Source organism: Pelodiscus sinensis, chromosome 21 (assembly GCF_049634645.1).
Source record: "Pelodiscus sinensis isolate JC-2024 chromosome 21, ASM4963464v1, whole genome shotgun sequence".
NCBI lineage: Eukaryota > Metazoa > Chordata > Testudines > Trionychidae > Pelodiscus > Pelodiscus sinensis.
The window spans coordinates 7,017,379-7,036,738 of record NC_134731.1 but is presented as its reverse complement, the minus strand read 5'-3'; the positions used below and the strand labels follow the sequence as shown (position 1 = coordinate 7,036,738).

At 39.8% G+C, this 19,360-nt stretch overlaps 1 protein-coding gene across 14 annotated transcripts in view; it reads left to right on the top strand.

Annotated features, from left to right (window-relative positions):
- Positions 1–19,360, top strand: part of BCAS3 (BCAS3 microtubule associated cell migration factor) — a 593,281-nt gene that overhangs the window by 121,942 nt on the left and 451,979 nt on the right. For all 14 annotated transcript variants that reach the window (XM_075904719.1, XM_014581354.3, XM_075904717.1 and 11 more), the window contains 2 exons: positions 1,180–1,263; positions 10,976–11,146. In XM_075904719.1, coding sequence (XP_075760834.1) covers positions 1,180–1,263; positions 10,976–11,146 — 255 coding nt within the window. The remainder of the gene's footprint in view (positions 1–1,179; positions 1,264–10,975; positions 11,147–19,360) is intronic.

The following is a 19,360-nucleotide window of genomic DNA, read 5'->3' as shown; positions in this document are numbered from 1 at the left end:
CTGCTGTTGATGCAAATTTAAACAACAAATTATTAAAATACATACATCAAAAAGGAACTTGCGCTACTGAGGTTTCTCTCAGCTACACTGAATATTGCTGTTGTCTATAAAATTTTTACCCATTTTAATAGAAGTGAAAAGTGACATTTTCAGGAAAAGATAAAAACGAGTAGTTCTGTGGCACCTTAGGTTGTGTCGCCATGCAAATTGTGTTTCTTATTTCATGTCTATTTCAAAATAGACTATTTTGAGCCATCCCTTAACTTCTGTGCAATGGGGTTTAGAGGGATGGTGAAATAGCGCACCTGTTATTTCGAAAAATATTTCAAAATAACGGGTGCGTTTCTAAGACATGGAGTAGCTATTGTGGGATACCTCAGTATCCCGAAATATCTCTGCTGTGTAAATGTAGCCTTAGAGACTAACAAAAATATATAGGACCATGAGGTTCCTTGGGCAAAATTCACTTCTTCACATGAGCTTGAGAAGATACAGCTTAGGGTGATTTTTCAACCAAAATGGTAGGAAGGAGCAGCTACAGAGTTGACATTTTCTGTGTGGCAACATAAATATCAGTCACTCATTTGGCATTGTTTTGAATCAGCAGGCTTCATTAGTTGTTTGATAGGGGCTAGAGGTGTCCTGTTTTGCTTTATTAATAATAAAAGAAAAACAGTCTAGAAGCATCGCAAGTGCAGACATACATGATAGCTACAAAGCCCCAAATATTAGTAATGTGCATGTAGCTAGTTTTTTCCTTTTGTCATTTTTCTGCTTGCTGAAGCCTGTATAATAATAAAAAAAAAAATGGAGAGGGAGAAGCCACATCCAAATTCTTAGGATGTCAAATATTTAATCTTACATAGACATAGCTAAAGCCGTTGATTATATTCATTTAAATTTATTTGCAGTAACGCTGCCAGACCCAAAATCCCACCATTTCAAAGTTTATAAATTCTTAGGGACTACTCATCTGGTAATTGAAAACCGAAGCTGAGCATGCGACAGTCTGGGTGGCACCCAGAAGATTATAAAAAGGGGTTAAGTGTCTCAGCAGGGCTTTTTGCTATTTGTATGAAAAAGCACGCCACTGTACAGGATAAATAAGAGCTATGTTAATGGGTTACGGGGTTGTGTAGTTTAATAATAGTGACTTGCTGGCTGTCTTTCTTCTCGCAGCTGATCCGGTGCCATCAGTCCCGTGGTGGAGCCTGTGGAGACAACATTCAGTCTTACACTGCCACAGTCATTAGCGCTGCCAAAGTGAGTACATCAGCAATCTCTGGAAGAAGTTACCATGTGCAGTGATTATCAGATTCCCTTGCTGAGCTGTATAGAGATCCCCCTCCCCATTCACAAAATAGAAAAGAATCTAAGAAAGGTGCTGGAATTGCTTTACTAATAAAATGAAATATAGAGGCCGGATCCTGCATGTCTCTGAGCAGTGATTGCTCAGCACTCTCAATAAGCACTCAGCTCCATTCAGGATATGACCTTTTATATTTTAAACTTTTATTCATATTGCTCCCATGAGCCAAGGCTGGTATTCTCATTTAAATATACTCAGGCAGGGCTGTGATCTCTTAGCATGCTGATGGTCTGTTCGTAAACGCAGTAGTACCGGTGCTTGTTGGGCATATTTGCTCCAGTATTTAATTTTTACTGTATTTCAGGGAGGATAAAATTGTACTTGAGGGATAGAAGGGCTAATTCATTACATACATAATACTATAGCTGGCTGAATTTCTTACGGCAAATAATTTATTTGCTGGTATGATTTGGCAAATAGTTTTGGCTGGAAGAACATGAGGGGAGCAAATTCTAAAAGCATTAAATGTTTCATTTCAGTATTTTCATAGTTAAAAGTTTTGACTTTGGAAACAATATTTGTTTAGAATGTTAGGTAGACTTACCAACCCCTCACTCCAAAAGTTTAATAAAACCCTCAGTTCCTCCTCCCCCCAAAAAAGCCCCCTAATCTTTTCTGGTTAAAGGAAACATTTTGTTAAACCATGTTTTTTGTTTTGTTCTTTATTGCCAAGAAAAAAACTACAAAATTGTTATTTCAGGTTGACAGAAACCAAATTATTTTTCAGGTTTTTTTTTAAAATTCAGTCACCAAACTAAAAAAAAAAGTTATTCACTCTGCTCTAGTTATTATAACCTTCCAAAAGGCCTCTGAGTGCTAATAATAATGTTTACATTTAGATACCAGTGCCTTTGGTTTGCTTAGTTGTAACTATGTTCTGCTGGATGCTTTAGAGTATTCATGGAAAAATCTTAGGCAGGCCAAAGAGCGTGCATTTTTTTCTGGAGATTTTACCTCTTGCGTTTGGCCAAGTTGGTTCTTTTTCACACACACAAAAAAGTGAATTTTCGTGTTGGCTGGCAAACTTCATGCTGATTACTAGCTTTTCTTACAACCGCAAGGCTTGTGATTTGTGAAATACACAACAAAACAGTTCTAATCATAGGGATTGCAAAGAGAATCTAAATGACAGCATGGAATAGAAAGCACCACTGCACTGAACAAAACAACAGTTTAAAGAACCCACAAAGGGAAGCAAAGGTCAGGCTGTTTCATATAAAAGCAAATAAAACAAAAATGAATGTGTTCCATCAAGAGGGCTTTAGAACCCAACTGTGCTGTGGTTGGAGGGGGAAGAGAAATCACAGGTTTTTACATTGTTGAAGAAAAATTAGATTCTTTTTTCTCCTGAAGATAGAGTGTTAAATCCATAATATCTGCTTGGAGTTCCTTCACACTCAGTGGAAAAAATCCTTTCCATCTCATCAGCATTACCATTTTTTTTTCAAAAGGGCAAATGGGCTGCAATAGTATTTACTATAATTGTGGTAAAATAGGCTGGATTGTTGTTTATATGAGGGTCACTTTACACTGCCAGAGCAGCATAAAGTGGCCTTAATGTAAGCAAAAGTCTGGCCTGATACATCATTAGAAAGAGCAGGCCACAATGTTGTTATGAACAACTGAGTAGCACACATTCAATGATTCCTGCAGTTCACAGGCTATTTTTTTGTTTTGTGTTAGGGTGAAACGAACAGTCAGAGAGGGTCTATCTAGCAGAAAGCACAAAGGGTCCCTAGACAAAGCTATATATTACAAATTTTTAAGGCCCGTATGAACCATTATGACTATCTAGTTTGACCTGCATCATAAAGATGAGAGAATTTCATCCAATCATACAATCCCAGTATAGACATATTTGGAAATAAATAGGTAGTCACAGGGAAAGTATTTGTATAACCACAGCAAAGAAAAATATGAGACCCTATATAACAGCGAGGTGTAACAATTAGCTGGAAAAATATAAAAAACTAGTAGATAATTTGTACTTAATGCCACAGTGTTCAATCCGTTCTGAAGCACTAGCCACGCTACCGCTGTAGCAAACTAGCCACACTCAACCTGCCAAATAGCCACAACGGCACTAATGCATACTACTAACCCGCTGATACTTAGGGTAGCCCTTCTGGTTAGGTACTGCGGGGAAAAGTGGAAATCTTCATTCACATCCAAATGCCATGCCATGACTCTCTTGTCAGTTGTTAAGGTTCTTGGTTAGCAGTGACCCCATTGTGTAAATGGGGGTGGGGGAGATTCAGGGACTCTTGTATATGTTCAAAGTGCTGAATATGATGTACATTTAAATGTGACATCAATTTGTGATGTAGATTGGGGTGGGGAACCTAAGGCCCAGTGGCTGGATGCGGCCCCTGGCTTGCCTGGATCCAGCTCCGGGGCTCAGGGTCCCCTCCCCAAGCATTGGGGAGCCCCTCCCCCCAGTGTTCCCCTGTGGGGCTGGCACACACACAATCTACTAGTGTGGGCCTTCCTAGTCTCTGGTGTGTGAGGGGAATGTGAGGAGTGTCTTTTTCCTTTCCAGTCAGGGGTCACATCAGGGAGGGTTTGTTGGTTTTTTTTTTTTTTTTTTTTTTTGCTTTTCACTTATGTGCGGCCCCCAACTGATTTTTTTTCTATGGTCAGCGTCCCCCGACCCAGAAAAGGTTCCCCACCCCTGTTAGAGAAATAAACTGGCCACTTTGCAAGCCTGGGTGGAGTTTGGGTGGGAATGGGGAACAGTGGAGACAACCTACTGCGGGGGATTTTGGCTGAGGGGATTTGAGACAATGTTCATCATCCTTCCTGCTCTGTCCCAATCCCTTTTTTCTATAGTAGTTGGGGGGCTGCTGCTTCAAACTTCTGCCCTCCTTCCTTTTCTGCATGGAATCACAGGCAGCATCTGGGTTTATCCCAACCACTGCAGCTGCCATAGGGCAGTACGAGCTGGGGTCTTGGCTCTTGCCTGCTGTTGAAGTTGGAGTAGCCCTGTTTGTCCTTCCTTTCCCTAATATGAGGGATTTCTGAGAAGAGTGCTGGGGGCTGGGCTGGTCCCCAGTTACGGGGTCTGCAAGATACATCCTCCCTGTGTGGAGACACTGGCAAACAGCTGAGTGGATTTTTTTTTCACTTGGCATCCAGGAGGTTTGGTTCTGGGGACTTTAAATTACAATTCTTGCCACTGTACTAGATTCCGGTGCAGTTGGTGGGTTCAAAGGTGTTTTCCACTGGGCCCTAAAGCATAATGGGTGGTTTGGACACTGGTCCTGGGGACTAATGAAACATAATGACAGGGGTGAGCCTTTATGGTTGGTGTGGCTTGTAGCTCTCCTCTCCTCTGCCAAGGAAGAGGGGAGGAGATTGGGATTCTGGTATCGTCAGAGTTCCTCGGTTGTCCTGAGTGTGTGTAGAGAAGGTATGGTGCTCACACTCACTTTCAAGGCAGGGTCTCAGAGTCTATTGGTGCCATTTCAGATCACTGGAATAAACGTGTGGCATAGCGTTGGGTGATACATTCTAGTTTGTTGTTCATAACATTGTAGCCTCCTCATTTCTCCATATCCTTTGCTTGTTTCAGCATCCACATCGGCAGACAGTAATTATTTACAGCTGGAAATATTGGTGATCAGGAGGCTATTTTATTGTTGGCCAGGGTCCAGCTGATTAGTACAAATCCAATACAAGTGGATGCTCCACTTTTTCAAACACTTATGCGCACGCATAAATTATGTAAATAGTCCGAGTGAAGCCAATGGGACAACTTCCCATGTGCACGTGTAAGCATTTGGTGGGTTGGTGTCTTAATTATGGTTCTGCTTTCTGTTGACAGGTTTGTAACTTTTGAGTCTGTTCGCAAATCGAAAGTAACAAACAATGTTAATCACTTGGGTCCGATTTAATCAAGCTGCATGCTCGTGCTATAGTGAGCAAAATGCCATTTTCTGGCAAATACACACTCCAAATATCTGTGGCCTTTTGCCTTTCCCATTACCTCACCATCAACCTTACTGCTTGTGTAAGTAAGTCTTCCTTTATAGGCCTCAACTGTGATTATATCTTATCGGCATGAAATTTATCCCTTTGATCAGTGGAGGTGGTAGCTATTTTTAAAGTGGATGTCCTTTTTTATTCCCCAATCTGTCCCTTTTGAATTCAGCACAGTCCCATAAAAGTTCTAGTTTTCTCAAATGGCTTGGAATTTAGCCTTCTTCAGGTCTTAATTCCAATCTCTTACTGAGGGAAGTGAAGGAACCTTTGCGTGGATAAGGAAGATAGTTTGGTAAGGAGTAATAGTGAAAAGACCCAATCTGTGTGCTCTCACTTGGCCATCCTCAGAGGAAACATTCAGTAGTTGTGCAAGATATTTACTATGATGATATTTGATGGGTTCCCTTGAAAAATGCCTCAGTAGCTAGCAGTTTTTTTCCCTCCCTAGTGTGGTTCCATGAATTTTATCAAATGAAGTAGGCCTCCTGTTTAATCAGCAAATTCAGCAGTTACCCATAATGCCTTTATCTGAAAGCGCTAGAGCTACCCAGGTTGACATTTAATGCCAAGTTCGAAACCACAGTCACATTAGGTGACTCTTGGTGCCAAAGGGTTAAACTCTCCCTTTTTATCCTAGCATTATGGGAGAATCTCCCAATATCGTGGCTCTAGTATCTGATGATCTTTATTTTAGATGTCTAGAAGGATTGAGTTTTGAACAGACAGAGTACAGGCAGTCCAGTCCCCGGGTTACGTACAAGATAGGGACTGTAGATTTGTTCTTAAGTTGAATCTGTATGTAAGTCGGAACTGGCATCAGCCGCTGCTGAAACTGATCAGTTTCAACCGTGGCTGAATCTGGACACCAGTTCTGACTTACATACAGATTCAACTTAAGAAACCCAGGCGTCCCCAAGTCAGCTGCTGCTGAAACTGATCAGCGGCTGATTCCAGGAAGCCTGGGGCAGAGCAACTCTGCCTCGGGCTTCCTGTAGTCAGCCGCTGGTCAGTTTCAGCAGGCTGACTTGGGGACGCCTGGGGCAGAGCAGCTGGGGTGCTGCTGGGTTGCTCCAGTAGCGCGGCTCCTCGGCGCTACTGGAGCAACCCAGCAGCAACGCAGCTGCTCTGCCCCAGGCGTTCTGATTCAGCCACTGCTGAAACTGACCAGCAGCGGCTGAATCAGGACGCCTGGAGCAGAGCAGCTGGGGTGCTGCCGGGTTGGTCCGGAGCGGCGCTGCGGCACCAACCCGGCAGCCCCCAGCTGCTCTACCCCAGGGGTAGGCAAGAAAAGCCTGGTCTGCTGAGGGGGGGACACTAGCTGCACCCCCCCCCAGCAGACCAGGGAGACGGGGGTGGCGGGACCGCCCAAGTCCTCCACGGCTTTGCTCCGTCTCCCTGGTCTGCTGACCTGGGAGACGCGGAGCAAAGCCGCAGAGCACGCGGGCAGCGGGACAGCCCAAGCGCGCCTGGGCTGTCCTGCTGCGGGCGTGCTCCAAGGCTTTGCTCCCCGTCTCCCTGCAGACCAGGGAGACGGGGAGCAGCTTTTCTCACCCCGGAGGACGGGGGCGGCGGACCGTGGTGCATCTGGGCGTCCCGCCTCTCCCGTCCTCCGGGGCGAGAAAAGCCCCGTTTGTAACTGCGGATCCGACATAAGTCGGATCCGCGTAACTCAGGGACTGCCTGTAGTTTTCACCATATCCATTTTAGGTAACTGACAAAAAACTTCCCTTTCTGCTGTTGCTAACTTTTCCATGGATCATTTTGTCTCCCTGGTTTTATTTTAATTTCTGGCCATTTGTTGGGAGATTCTGTTTACTATCCATGTGTGCTCACAGTAGCGATCGTTTCAGCAGTTTCGTTCAACTTATTACCTCAGAAACAGAAAATTATCACTTTTTAAAATTCTGATAATTTAGTAGAGTGCATCTGTAAAGTTATTAATGTTCGCAAGGAATAAAATTGCCTTGTATGTTATGCTTCAGGGCCCGAGGATCACTCCACTGCCAGTAAAGTCAGTGAAACGGTGCTGAAGTCTGTAGCATCTTCCAGGAATGAAGCTCATTACTTAAAATCACTCAATAATAATTGGTGAGCTTCCAGGGGTTTGGTTTAGATAATCATCCAGATGTGAAGCTGCTTATCCGCAGTATCCATGTTTTGGAGGGGGAAGGGTGACACATTTTTCCATCCCCTCCTTTGGCTTTTTCCCAATTACCTGGAGAGAGCCTCAGCTTTTTGCTAAGAATTGTGTGTTCGGAAGGCAACCAGCCAGGTCAGCTCATTCTCTAGCCTCTAAAAGAGGTGTCCAGGTATATTTTCTCTCTCCTAATTCAGTCCTGGGGCGGCATGGCAGGTCACCTTTTTTTAAAGGTGGTCAGTAGATTCCCTTCCTCTCGATATCTCACGAGGCCATTTTTCTGCTATTTCAGCACATATGGTTCTCATCATTGCTGGAGAAGGGAAATACCAGAATTTCATATCAGAACTTCACCAAAAGTTTTTGGTTTAAGTTTGGATCTAAAATTGGTTGAATCAGACAAATCGTTAATTTGTGCAAACCCTATTTTCAGTTTAATTACTAGTGTATTTGGGTATTGGTAGAAGCTTTAGTTCTTTCAAATATTCCAGCTTCTCCTTCTAGTATCTTAATTTGAAAACATTAACTTTTTTAGGTCAATTTACTGTTCTTTTGGTAAGAAATAACAATACATCATTTTATCACTAAATGGATGTAAGACCTTTTAAAACTAAACAGCTCAACAATCATTGGATGATGCATTTTAATTTTCTCAGCTAATTAAAGATGTGGCTTTTTTTTAGATTAAGCAGTGGATACGTGCCACATTTTTTAATTTAAAGCATTTATATTTAAATGAAGGGAAACAGGGTGTTTTTATAAGAGTAATTGCATACAAAAAGTTTGAGGTTTTGCACTTAAATGTTGTGAAACTTGTTTATGAGAAAACATTGAATAAAACAGTGATATTTATGTTTAAGAAACTATGTATTTGGTCAGTACCAATTCCCATCAACAGTGAAGAAAGCTGAAAAGTATAAACTCATAAATTTATTTACATTTTTGGATAGTCTGCCTAATGTCTAACATCAAATTATAAACCAACTTTTCTTGTCACCTAATAACTGCTTTAGTTGATTCTTTCTTGGTGTCTCTTAATCCCAAGGTGGTAAAGTGATTTAGCAAAAACTGCATCTGTTTTCTCTTGTTACCTGATAACTTCTTAATGAGTACTAACAGCTTATGTGAGAGCAAGGCCATTAGCACTAATGGATAAGGAGGACAGCTGATATGGCATGGGAAAGGTTAAAGATTACCAGGCAAGTTTTTGCAAAGATACACATAGCACAAGGGAATAAGTACCGTAATGGTTTTGCACTGATATTTATGTACTAATGGACTCGGCCAAATCTTTGTACACCTATTATTTTTCAGATGTCTTGCAGTCACAGTCTGGCATAACATATGACAGTAGTTGAATTGGTTAGATAAGCATACTACATTTGTTTAATGGATAGACTTAAATAGTGTTCTTGTCACTATACAATCTAACTAGGTATGATATTGCAGTTCCTTTCGGGCTCCTTCTAACCTGTTCTTGGCCGCATAATCTTTCTGTGTATTTTACTGAGCCTGTAATGCTTACATTTTCCGGCTGCATAAAATACCAGTGCATTAGAGTATGCTCTTAATTACAAATGTATGTCATATCAGGTTTTTTTTCTGAAGGCCTGTGTGTTGTAATACAGTATTGTGGTATTAACTTTTCGGTCTTTGCCTGCAGAAGCCATTTATTTGTTTTGTTGCATATTACTTTTCAACTTCTGCATGAAACACTAGCTATTAAAGTTTGTTTTTTTTCCTTACTCATTGATATGAGTATGAAAAAAGAGATGACAAGAAGCAAATAGCAGGATATATTAGTAAAGACTTGAAAACCAAAAGACATTCCTTTGATAAAGGCATGGCTCAGTTTTAAGTGGTAGCATCTCCATTAGCATTAATGGGGTAAGTACATCAACGGAGGCATCTCAGAGGTTAATCAGGCTTCCTGGCTAGAAATTGCTATCAATACAGTGTGGCGCCTAATTCTGTTGGTCCTTCAGAGGCTTTCCTGACAACACACTAACAGACTTTTTGTGTAAGTCGTTTCCTATGAATTATTAAAACAAACGTTTGGCTGCTAATTGATGAACACTAATGTGTTTTCTAATCACTGCAGTTTGAGTTTTTAGCACTAAACAAAGCAGTTACAATTGATTTGTGGCTTTTTCTTGGTTTCAGTTTGCGATCTGTATCTTTTTTTTTCCTTTTCAATTTAGCAGGCAGCTTTGCTTGTCATTTTAGTTAAGAATTTGTTTGTTATAATGTCATTCTGTTCTGAACTCCAATTGTATTTATTTATCAAAGGCAGTCCTGGTCCAAGGAAAATCATTTCAGAGTTGTAGCTCTTTCTGTCTCGTCTCTCCCAAACTGTCCTGTTCCTCCCCCGCCCGCAGGAGAAAAGGTCTGGAAAGTAAACACACAGTGCAAGGCATATACTTTCAAAACAAGGCCTGGGAAACACGAACAGTACCTATTACTGGTAGTGGGATTTGTTTAATCTCTTGGAAATTCTACTTCCTCCCACTGTGAAGATGTTCCCTTTAATGTTACTGGTTTGGGGTCTCTCATTCAAACAACATTAGAGCTCCACAAAGAGAAGTCTTGGGAAATATCCCTGGTATATCCATGAGCAGCCACCATATTTCGTGTCTTACTCATCTGGGTAGGATGCCTTAAGTATGTGTATTGATGTAGGTGTAAGTCCAGCATGATTTGGTCCAAAGTCAGTATTTCTCTATGTAGTGGGAATGGGTGGCAGGATGGATCACTCAATGATTACCTCTTCAATTGAGCCCCTTTGAGGAAGCTGGTATTGGCCACTGTCGGAAGACAGAATCCCGGGGCTAGGTGGACCTTAGGTCTGGCACAGTATGGCTGTTGTTATGCAGTGAACGTGTAATGTGTTTTATTCCTCTCGCTGCAGGTACAATACACATTTGATCCCTCTTATCATCTCTGAGGTGACATATCAATCAGTGAACTGAAGGACAAGTCTTGTCTGGTTTCTGTAGTTCATGATATGGAGGAGCAAAGTCATGTGGGCCATAGGAAAGTGATCTTTGTACTCACACTGCACTTCTGTCAATGGCTTCTGTGCACCTGTCCCCATTTAGTGTAATATCAATGTCCTGGAATGTTTTCAACTGTGAAGACTTTTGCACAGAACCCACAGGAACAAATAAATACATAAAATGTCAGTTTAAAAAAGCCCCTGGCTAAAATATGTGAACTTACATTGTCATTTCCAAAGCAAACAAGTTCACCAGATAGAACTCTACTGGCAGGTTGCAAAACCTTTTAAATAGCCTATTATTACGTGTAGAATCTCACACAATTTGTATGTCAGTTATAAAACTCCTATTTAATTTTGTTTTGTGAGTTTTTGATCTGTGGTGATGAGCAGTCTAGTCACGGCATTCTTTGTGCTGTGAGAGAATTTTCAGCGTACATCTGAAAAACAGCCCTTAAAACTCTATTTATTGGTTCTCTCTCTTTTTTTATAGACGATAAAGACTGGACTTACAATGGTTGGGAAAGTGGTCACACAGCTGACAGGGACACTTCCTTCAGGAGCAACTGAAGAAGAGATTGTAGCTCATAGCAATACTCGTCGAAGTCCTCTGGTGCCTGGGATCATCACTGTAATCGATACCGAGACAGTTGGAGAAGGGCAGGTAATACAGCTTGCAAAAAAAAAAATTTTTTTTTAAAGGGAATATTAGAAGTGCCTAAAGCCTCACAAGGCTTTAGAATTAAAAAATGCATTATGTGTTTTTACGTTTCCATATAAAAAAATGTAACCCTGATCATTTTTATCAGGTCCAGCAAATGTACAGATGTGCATTGTTATGGCATAGAAAGTGCTATTTGGGACTGAATTTAAGCCAGCCTGTATATAGCCTGTAATGCGCATTTACATGACATTTTGACAACATCAAGTGTGAAGTGTCACTTTCTGTCCTCCTAACACTTGCTCAAAATTGACATTGATTTATGCGGACTAGTTGTATTTGGGTATGATCTCATTATATTTCTTAATACATAATGTGGCAGGACATTTTGACTGTTCTCTAGAAATATGGGTGAATTGTTTGTTGTGGTGTGAAATAGTAATAATTGTGAGGCCGTGATTAGCTAAGCAAATGGATAACTTGGGGACAAAGTCTGAAATGACTCAATTTTTCAAAGCAAAAGTTGAAGTGAATCCTAGCCTGCTGTTCAGTATTGGTTTTCTGACGATGTAGTTAATTTCCAGAATGCAGTTGTACCATGTAAGGTTATCTGTTGAAAACCCCATCTGTGAATTATTAAAGCTGGAAACTAATGTTCTGATTAAGTTTATTTATGAAGTAAAGTTGTCATAGGTTTCTTATTGATTGACTTTAATTAATCATTTCTTTTATAAGGACCTGATCCTGGAGTCTCTACTCATGCAAGACTCTTAACCGATTTAATTATTTATGACTGTTCTACAAATTGAGTTTTACCATAATGTATTTGTTGACATTTGCTGAATTAAAATACAGAAACAACCACCCCAACTCTCATTCCTTCCTGTTTTCTCCAACCCCCATTAGTGTTTAGGATGCACCAAGAACAGCTTTTAAATTATGGTAAGATTTTTTTTTTTAAGGAGTCATGTCATGTGTATTTCCCAACAGATGGCAAAATAAAGTATTTTCCTCTCCAGGTTTATGAATATACTGTCTAATATTTCAGTATTTCCAAAAATTCATATAAAGCTAAGCAAATCCATACAGTGTGGTCAGTAATTTGAAATTGAAGTTCCCTCTCTCTCAAAACCAAAATAAACCAAAATTGGGAAAAAAAAACCAACCCCCCCCCCCAAAAAAAAACACATTTTATTTGATTTTACAAGATTCTGTTAGTAAAATAAGAATGCAGGACTTTTGGGGTTCTTTTTTGTTTCCTGGAAAAATTTCTGTTGCCTTTTCTTAGAATGCCAGAAAAAAAGAGAAATTCAACTTCATAAATTTCTCATGAAGCCTTGTTTAATGCAGTCATTATTTCTGATGTTCTTGTCTGTGTATTGACTATTCTGCATAGGCTTAGAAATAAAATGATTTATCTTAGGTTTTTAAGTCATCTTGTTGATTTAGAGGTTTTTATGAACTTGTCCTCTGACCTTACCAGTAGTAGGGAGTAATCAAACCTAAAGGCACTGTGGAAAAGTAGTTGTAAAAATGGTAACAGTTACCTTGCTCAAGTAATACAGCAATATCATAAATATACTATTATTGGTAGTAAAACCATTTTTTTTGTCTTAAACCTCTGAAGTAACATGCTTTGAGGAAAACTCTATTCTTAGATTACTTGAATCCAGAAATAACTGTCTGGTGTTTGTATTTTTGTGATCTGGGATATGAAAGCCCTGCGGGGGTTCCTAATTTATTTTCAGTGTGAAGGCTGGGTATCAGAATTTTCTGCATGGGATTTTCTAATAAGGGGAAAATAACCTTTCTTTTATGGTGCTGGGGTTTTTTGTTTATTTTTAGGGGGGGCACAAAAGGTCTTTTTATAACTTAAGGGAAGAGTCCAGGTCTGTCAGTAAAGAAACTTGATAAATATAAACCTGGGTGATATTTTTAATTTTGTTGTACAACGCTGTCTTTGTAGGGTACTTTCCAGTATAAGGTATATGATTCACAACTGTCCCTTTTGGGTCATAGCTGGATGCCTCCAGCTCGTCTGTTTTTCCCCTCAGTGAGTTGAACCAGCATAGATAGATCCTGGATTGAACAAGGCAGATTCAAAGTCCAGGGGCTGCATGAATTGCCTAGTTCTAAGGCAGCAGAATGTGAATAAGAGTCAGTTGTAGGAGACTGGGAGTGTTCCTGTTCTCTCATGCTGATGGGACCAGATATGTCTGCAGGAGGTGACGGGTAACTGCTTAGGTCAGGTCTACATTGTGGGGGGAAGGTCAATGTAAGATATGCAACTCCCGGTATATAAATAATATAAATGGAGTTGACATATCTTAAGCTGAGCTTGGCACTGTCTCCACAGTGGGAGGTCAATGGGAGAAATGCTTGACTGCTTTCCTCTAGACAGTGGGCCCTCAGTGTTTGATTTAGCGGGTCTTTACTAGACCCACTAAATCAAACCCTAGTAGATCAATCGTCAGTGCGTCAATCCTCCGGTAAGTGGAGACGTGACCATAGATGATAGAGGATTCATTTGCACAAGCTCAACAGACGTGAATAGTAATCACCTTGCTCAATTCTTGCTATATGACTCTTTGAGGTAGGTTGATCTTTGCTCATTATATTGAGTATCTGGCAGGAATTGGCCTTGTCATGGCAAATTGGCTTGTCTATAGTGTGTTTTACCCCACCTCAAACCTGCCCCAATCCCCAAACCTCTGCTGGGTTCACCCAGGTGGGATGGAGAGTGGTTGAGCTGGACAGTTAAGGTGGGTTACTCACTGGGTGTAAAATTAGCCCCATGCTCAGATGGAATAATTTTGTTCTACAGTTCCAGATCAAATCCCAAGGCCCAGCTCCTAGAAGTGACTTAAATGAGCAGGAATAGGACTCAGTATCCAGATCTAGACTCAGATGGAGAAATGAATGACAAAATAGGTATGAGGCATCACTGGGTCGAATCCCTGACTCCTCCCAGGTTGAAAGGGAAGGATGAGGATTTAGTTTGGGCTATTACATCTCTGTTGAATTGGAATGGATTTGCTCAATGGCAGCCTTGGTCTTCCTTAGTCAAATGGGAAACCCCTGGGAGTTCATGATTCCAGATAAGTTTGTATTTTGGATTGAGCTAACCATTTCCAGACACTGTAGCAAAGCCGTTTCATCCTGGGATTTGTGCAGTGTGTGTGTGTGGGGGGGGGGGGGGGGGAGGGGAATGTAAGTGACTCGTAAGGGATAGTCAGAAATCATAGCAGCTTTGGGGGACAGTTTGAGATGTGGAGTCAGGTGCCCAACTTCCAGTGACTTGCAGTTGGGCACCGTTGGCGAATTTGAAAATCTTCCTGTTTCTCTACATAGCACTAACCCCACCTCTAACCAAGAACTAGGTGCATTGTACTATCTCCTGGAATGAAAACAATCACAGTATAATACAAATAATGAAATGACTTCTTTAAGAGAGAGAGATGTAAAAACAACAAAGGGATCCAGTTTAAACAGTGGAGCAAAAAGCATTAGAAAGGAAGGTAATATATTTATAAGGCCAGCAGAGGTTCTCCTGGAAACACTTTTGAAAGGGAAAGATGTCTGTAAAGGATGAAAAGAAATAGGCCTCACGTGGGAGTTAGTTCCATACCATACAGCCTACAACAGATGAATATGTGATTGTTGATTGTGAAAATGACGCTATAAACCTTACATTGAGTGTCTGCGTGTATTTGTGTGTGCATGCAGATTTACCTTCTAAAATCAGGGTTAAGGAGTGTGTTTTGAATATAGTTAGCCCAGAAGCATTAGAATTTTAAACTAACATTCATCTTTCTTTTTAAACTTCAATTTGCCCTTTTATAGGCAAATCAGTGTAATGAATGCAATGTAGCACTTGGTGCATGTATGAGATTCAAATTAAGCAATATTATGTGAATATTATAACATTATTAGCTTTATACAGAGATATATATACATTTGAATTTAACCACACAGAGATGTAATGTATATCTCGGTGGCAAATATTTTCAGTAAATCTTATTAATGTAGATATAGTAGGGAAATCCCATGTGTGGCAGTTGTTTGCGTTAGTACCTTCTTTTAAAAACAGTGGTTCGTTTGAGAAACCACTTTGAAAATTTTGAGAAAATAAGAATGATAGTGTTATTAAAAGAAAAGTGTGGAAATGTTGAATTATTGAGTTATTTAGATTATATTTAAAAACTGAATTAAAATAATTGTCAAGAATCCCAAGAAGCCTTGTGGTCAATCAAAATACGTTACCATGATTCATGTGCTTATTTAAACTACCGTTTAATGAAGTGCTACCAAACTTTTCAGTTAACTGCAGTGGTGCTTTATTTAGATCTGTTAATTAGTTTAAATGGACAAAAACGAACCTATACAGATGTCCTCTTTTCCCCCCTCTAATTGGAATTAAATACATAAACCTTTAGTGGTTTGAGTTTTATAGAAAAATTATTTTCTTTTGACCTTTGATTCTTTATTCTTAATTAATTCATCAACTAGGCCACCCACATTTTGACTGCAATAATGACCTTTTTCAAAAGCCTGCAGCTTTGTGAGTGAATATAAATCTGTTCAACATCTAACATGTAGTTGATTCTGAATGTTTTTGATAGAGAGATGGGATTAATAATATATCATTACATTACGCATTGATCATTCAAAACACATGAGAATATTTGAGGAAAATTTTTTAATGTTAACTTGAAAGAAGTCAAAGGTAGATAACATGTTGGTCTTTTTATGTTTTAAAATGTGATTGGTGTTTTTTTCCTGTTCCCTATTAACTTTTTATTGCATGAAAGAGGAATTTTCAAGGAAAAAAAATGCAGACTGCTGCAGTTTCATAACTCCATAAGTTCACTTCCATTTGGTAAGGAGTTGATAACAATTGAACCAAATAAAGATGCTTATCAAGTAGCAAGAATCAGAGTGAAACCCTATGGCAAAACAAAAGGCTTAAAGAATAAAGGATATTCACTAGTAGAGCTTTAATGACACATGCAAGTCCATTGGTTATTAATGTAAGTACTTTTGCTTGAAACAAAGTACAATTTTCACAAAAGTTAATTTGAGATTCTAACACTTATTATATACTTCACATTTTATATCTACATGTATTAAAGAAAAATGTGTGTGTATGTATCTGTAAATAAAAATAAAATATAGCAACAGGAGTCCCTCAGAGCATAATACTGTCTGCCTTACTTTTATTAAAGGGGATCTGTTTTTTGTCAAGAAGACATTTTTGTCTCAGATAAATGGTTCAGGCTGAGCGCAAGGCTGTTTTGAGTTTATGCTGGATTCTATTAAAAGGAGTGCAGTAGTTAATGCCACAGATTTATCACTTTTAGCCCTTTTCCACTGATGTTTGACCTTAGCTATAATGGTTTTTTGGTTTTTTTGCACATACATCTTAGAACTAACGCTGACAATGCACTGACTTCAGCTATTTAAATCCACTGAGACTTTAATGAAGATATTTCTGTTTGTGCAATAGTTATAGAATATTTTATTCTTCATATTTCTGTTGCTAAATTGATTAGTTTGATTTTTATGATGATGGGATCATTCTTTCTTAATTGTGTTAAGTAGAAGACCGATTTGATTCAATTTGTGTCCATTTTTATTTGTATTACTTTCATATTTTGTTTAAAAGCATGTTTCCACTGGGGTAAGTCTTGTAATTTGCCTTTAAAGATTAAAATAATTGAAGTCATAATTGTCAATGGCTTCTGTTCAGCAGCATGGAAATCTACTAAAAATGAAGTAAGCACAAAGTTAGCAACAAAAGCGGCTTTAGCTTAAACTATCTCTTGCCCTGAAAGCAAACACCATATTATCATAGCAAGTGTAATGATCCTGTAGGGCTTCTGTCTGTTTCTCTGTTTAAAGAAGATAAAGATTATTTTATTAATCTTTTATCAATTAGTGTTCTGTTGAACTTCAGCGTAGCCAGCTTGATGGAGCTACAGCATTGACTCATCACGCTCAATTAAGCCCTGAGTAGAGCCGCTTTTTTTGAAAATCATATGGCCGCTATCTGGTTGAGATGCTGGTTGGACCTCACAGAGAGGATGAGCGGTGATTTTTAGGTTCTTGCCAGAAAAGGCCTATTGTTATTTTTGTGGCAGTCTTAATTACTAGTGATAGGGAAATGTGTAAGGCAGTTATTTCAAGTCCCCTTGTGATACCGAGTTACCATGTGCTTGTGAGGACAGTGGCTAGATTTATGAATCCATTACTGTAGGTGAGTTAAAGACAAAGAGAAGTCTTGTGGTGCAGTAAGTGACTTTGTAAAGGTCTTTTAATCTTAGTACCAAAAGTAGTGTGCTTAGAGGTCATGGCCATGGAGGCTGAAAAAGTTCCGGTAGGAAAATACCAGTAGGAGCTGGGGTTGTCCCACAAAATCTCTGAGGACTTCCTTACTCTGTCAGCAGATGAACACATCATTGGACAATTTGTGCTCTCCTTTTCCCCAAAAAGGATTCTCTTTCTCCCACCTTCTCATTTGCACATAGTATGAACACATAAACCAGCTTTTCAATGTCCATGATGATTTAATGTGCCTCTCAATTCTCAACCCATGTCGCCCCCTCCGGAACCCTTGCAGAAGACTTCATTCATTTCAGCATCAGCATGGAGTGTCTTCTCATCTGCTGTGATGTCATTTTCAAAGAATCTTGAATACCTTCTTTATTGCCGTGGGACTCCAGCATTTAGCCTTGTTCTATAAATGAAAATTGTACCTCTTAAACTTTTGTTCTCATGTAACTTTTCCCCTTAGCATGGCCACAACTGTACTAGGATAGGGGTGTCTTAAACTACACCAAAGGGGTAGCCATGTTCATCTATAACTTTAAAAACAAGTAGTCCTGTGGCACCTTAGGGTGCATCTACACAGTGGCGCAAGCTCAAAATAAGCTATGTAATTTGAGCTACACACATTGTGTAGCTTATTTCGAGCTTATTTTGAGATAGACTATTTTGAGAGTTGGCGCTGTCTACACAGTGCCAAATTTCTAAATAGAATGCTATTCTCGTATCTTCCTTATTCCTTGTGCAATGAGGCTTACAGGAAGCCAGAATAAGATGCCCGTTATTTCAAATGTTTTTCAAAATAACGGGCTTCTTGTGTAGACAGTGCAGAATGCTATTTTGGGATAATGTCCATTATTCCAAAATAGCGCCGCTCTCTAGACTAACAAAAATATATATAAAAAAAATTACAAAACAACAAACAGTCCTGCAGCATGTTAGAGAATAACAAAAAATGTAGATGGTATTGTGAGCTTTCACGGGCACAACCCACTTGAGATGAACTTGAGTCAAGCTCATGACACTATATACATTTTTGTTAGTCTCTAAGGGTACATCTGTCCTGCATGCATATTTCAAAAGAAACAATTCCGGAATAGTTATTCCGAAATAGCTTATTTCGAAATAGTACACTTACACTGCAGGGAAGCCTCAAAATTAGTCCAAGGCAGGTGTCCCTAATGTAGACATGCTATCTCGACTTAGAGCCCAGGAGGCACTGGGGAGGAATAACTTAGAAAGGCCCTGGTGAGGGGCTATTTTGAAATAGCAGCCGTGGAGCATCTACACACGCCTTATTTCGAAATAGCTATTTCAGAATAGGCATTATTCCTCGTACAATGAGGTTTACAGATTTTGGAATAAGCCACATGTTATTTTGAAATGATTTCGAAATCACAGAATGGCTGTGTAGACACTTGCATTGCTGTTTCAAAATAACACTCGTTATCTCAAAATTACAGTGCGGTGTAGACGTAGCCTAAGGTGCCACAGGACTATTCACTGGTTTTAAACTCTACCAGTATAACAGTACAAGACACTTTCTTACTCTAGTACAGCGGTTTCCAACCTTTTTTTTTTATACCGGGGACCTGCAAACCCATTCACAAACTTTTGGCAGACTGGCAACATTTTATTCACATATTTGTATATTCATAATACAAATCATGAATATGCAAATAAAATGTTACTGGTCTGGTCAACCAAATGCCCTGGCCCCCAGAGCCAGCTTTAACCCATAGAGCCCCCCACCCCTCCACTACCCTCCAGTGCTAGCCATTGACCCCAGAGTCCCCTGCATCCAACCCCTCCAGTGCCAGCCTCCCACCCCTTAAAGCCCCCCATCAGACCCACTAAGTGCCTGTTTTCAGAGCCCCACTGCACCCAACTCCC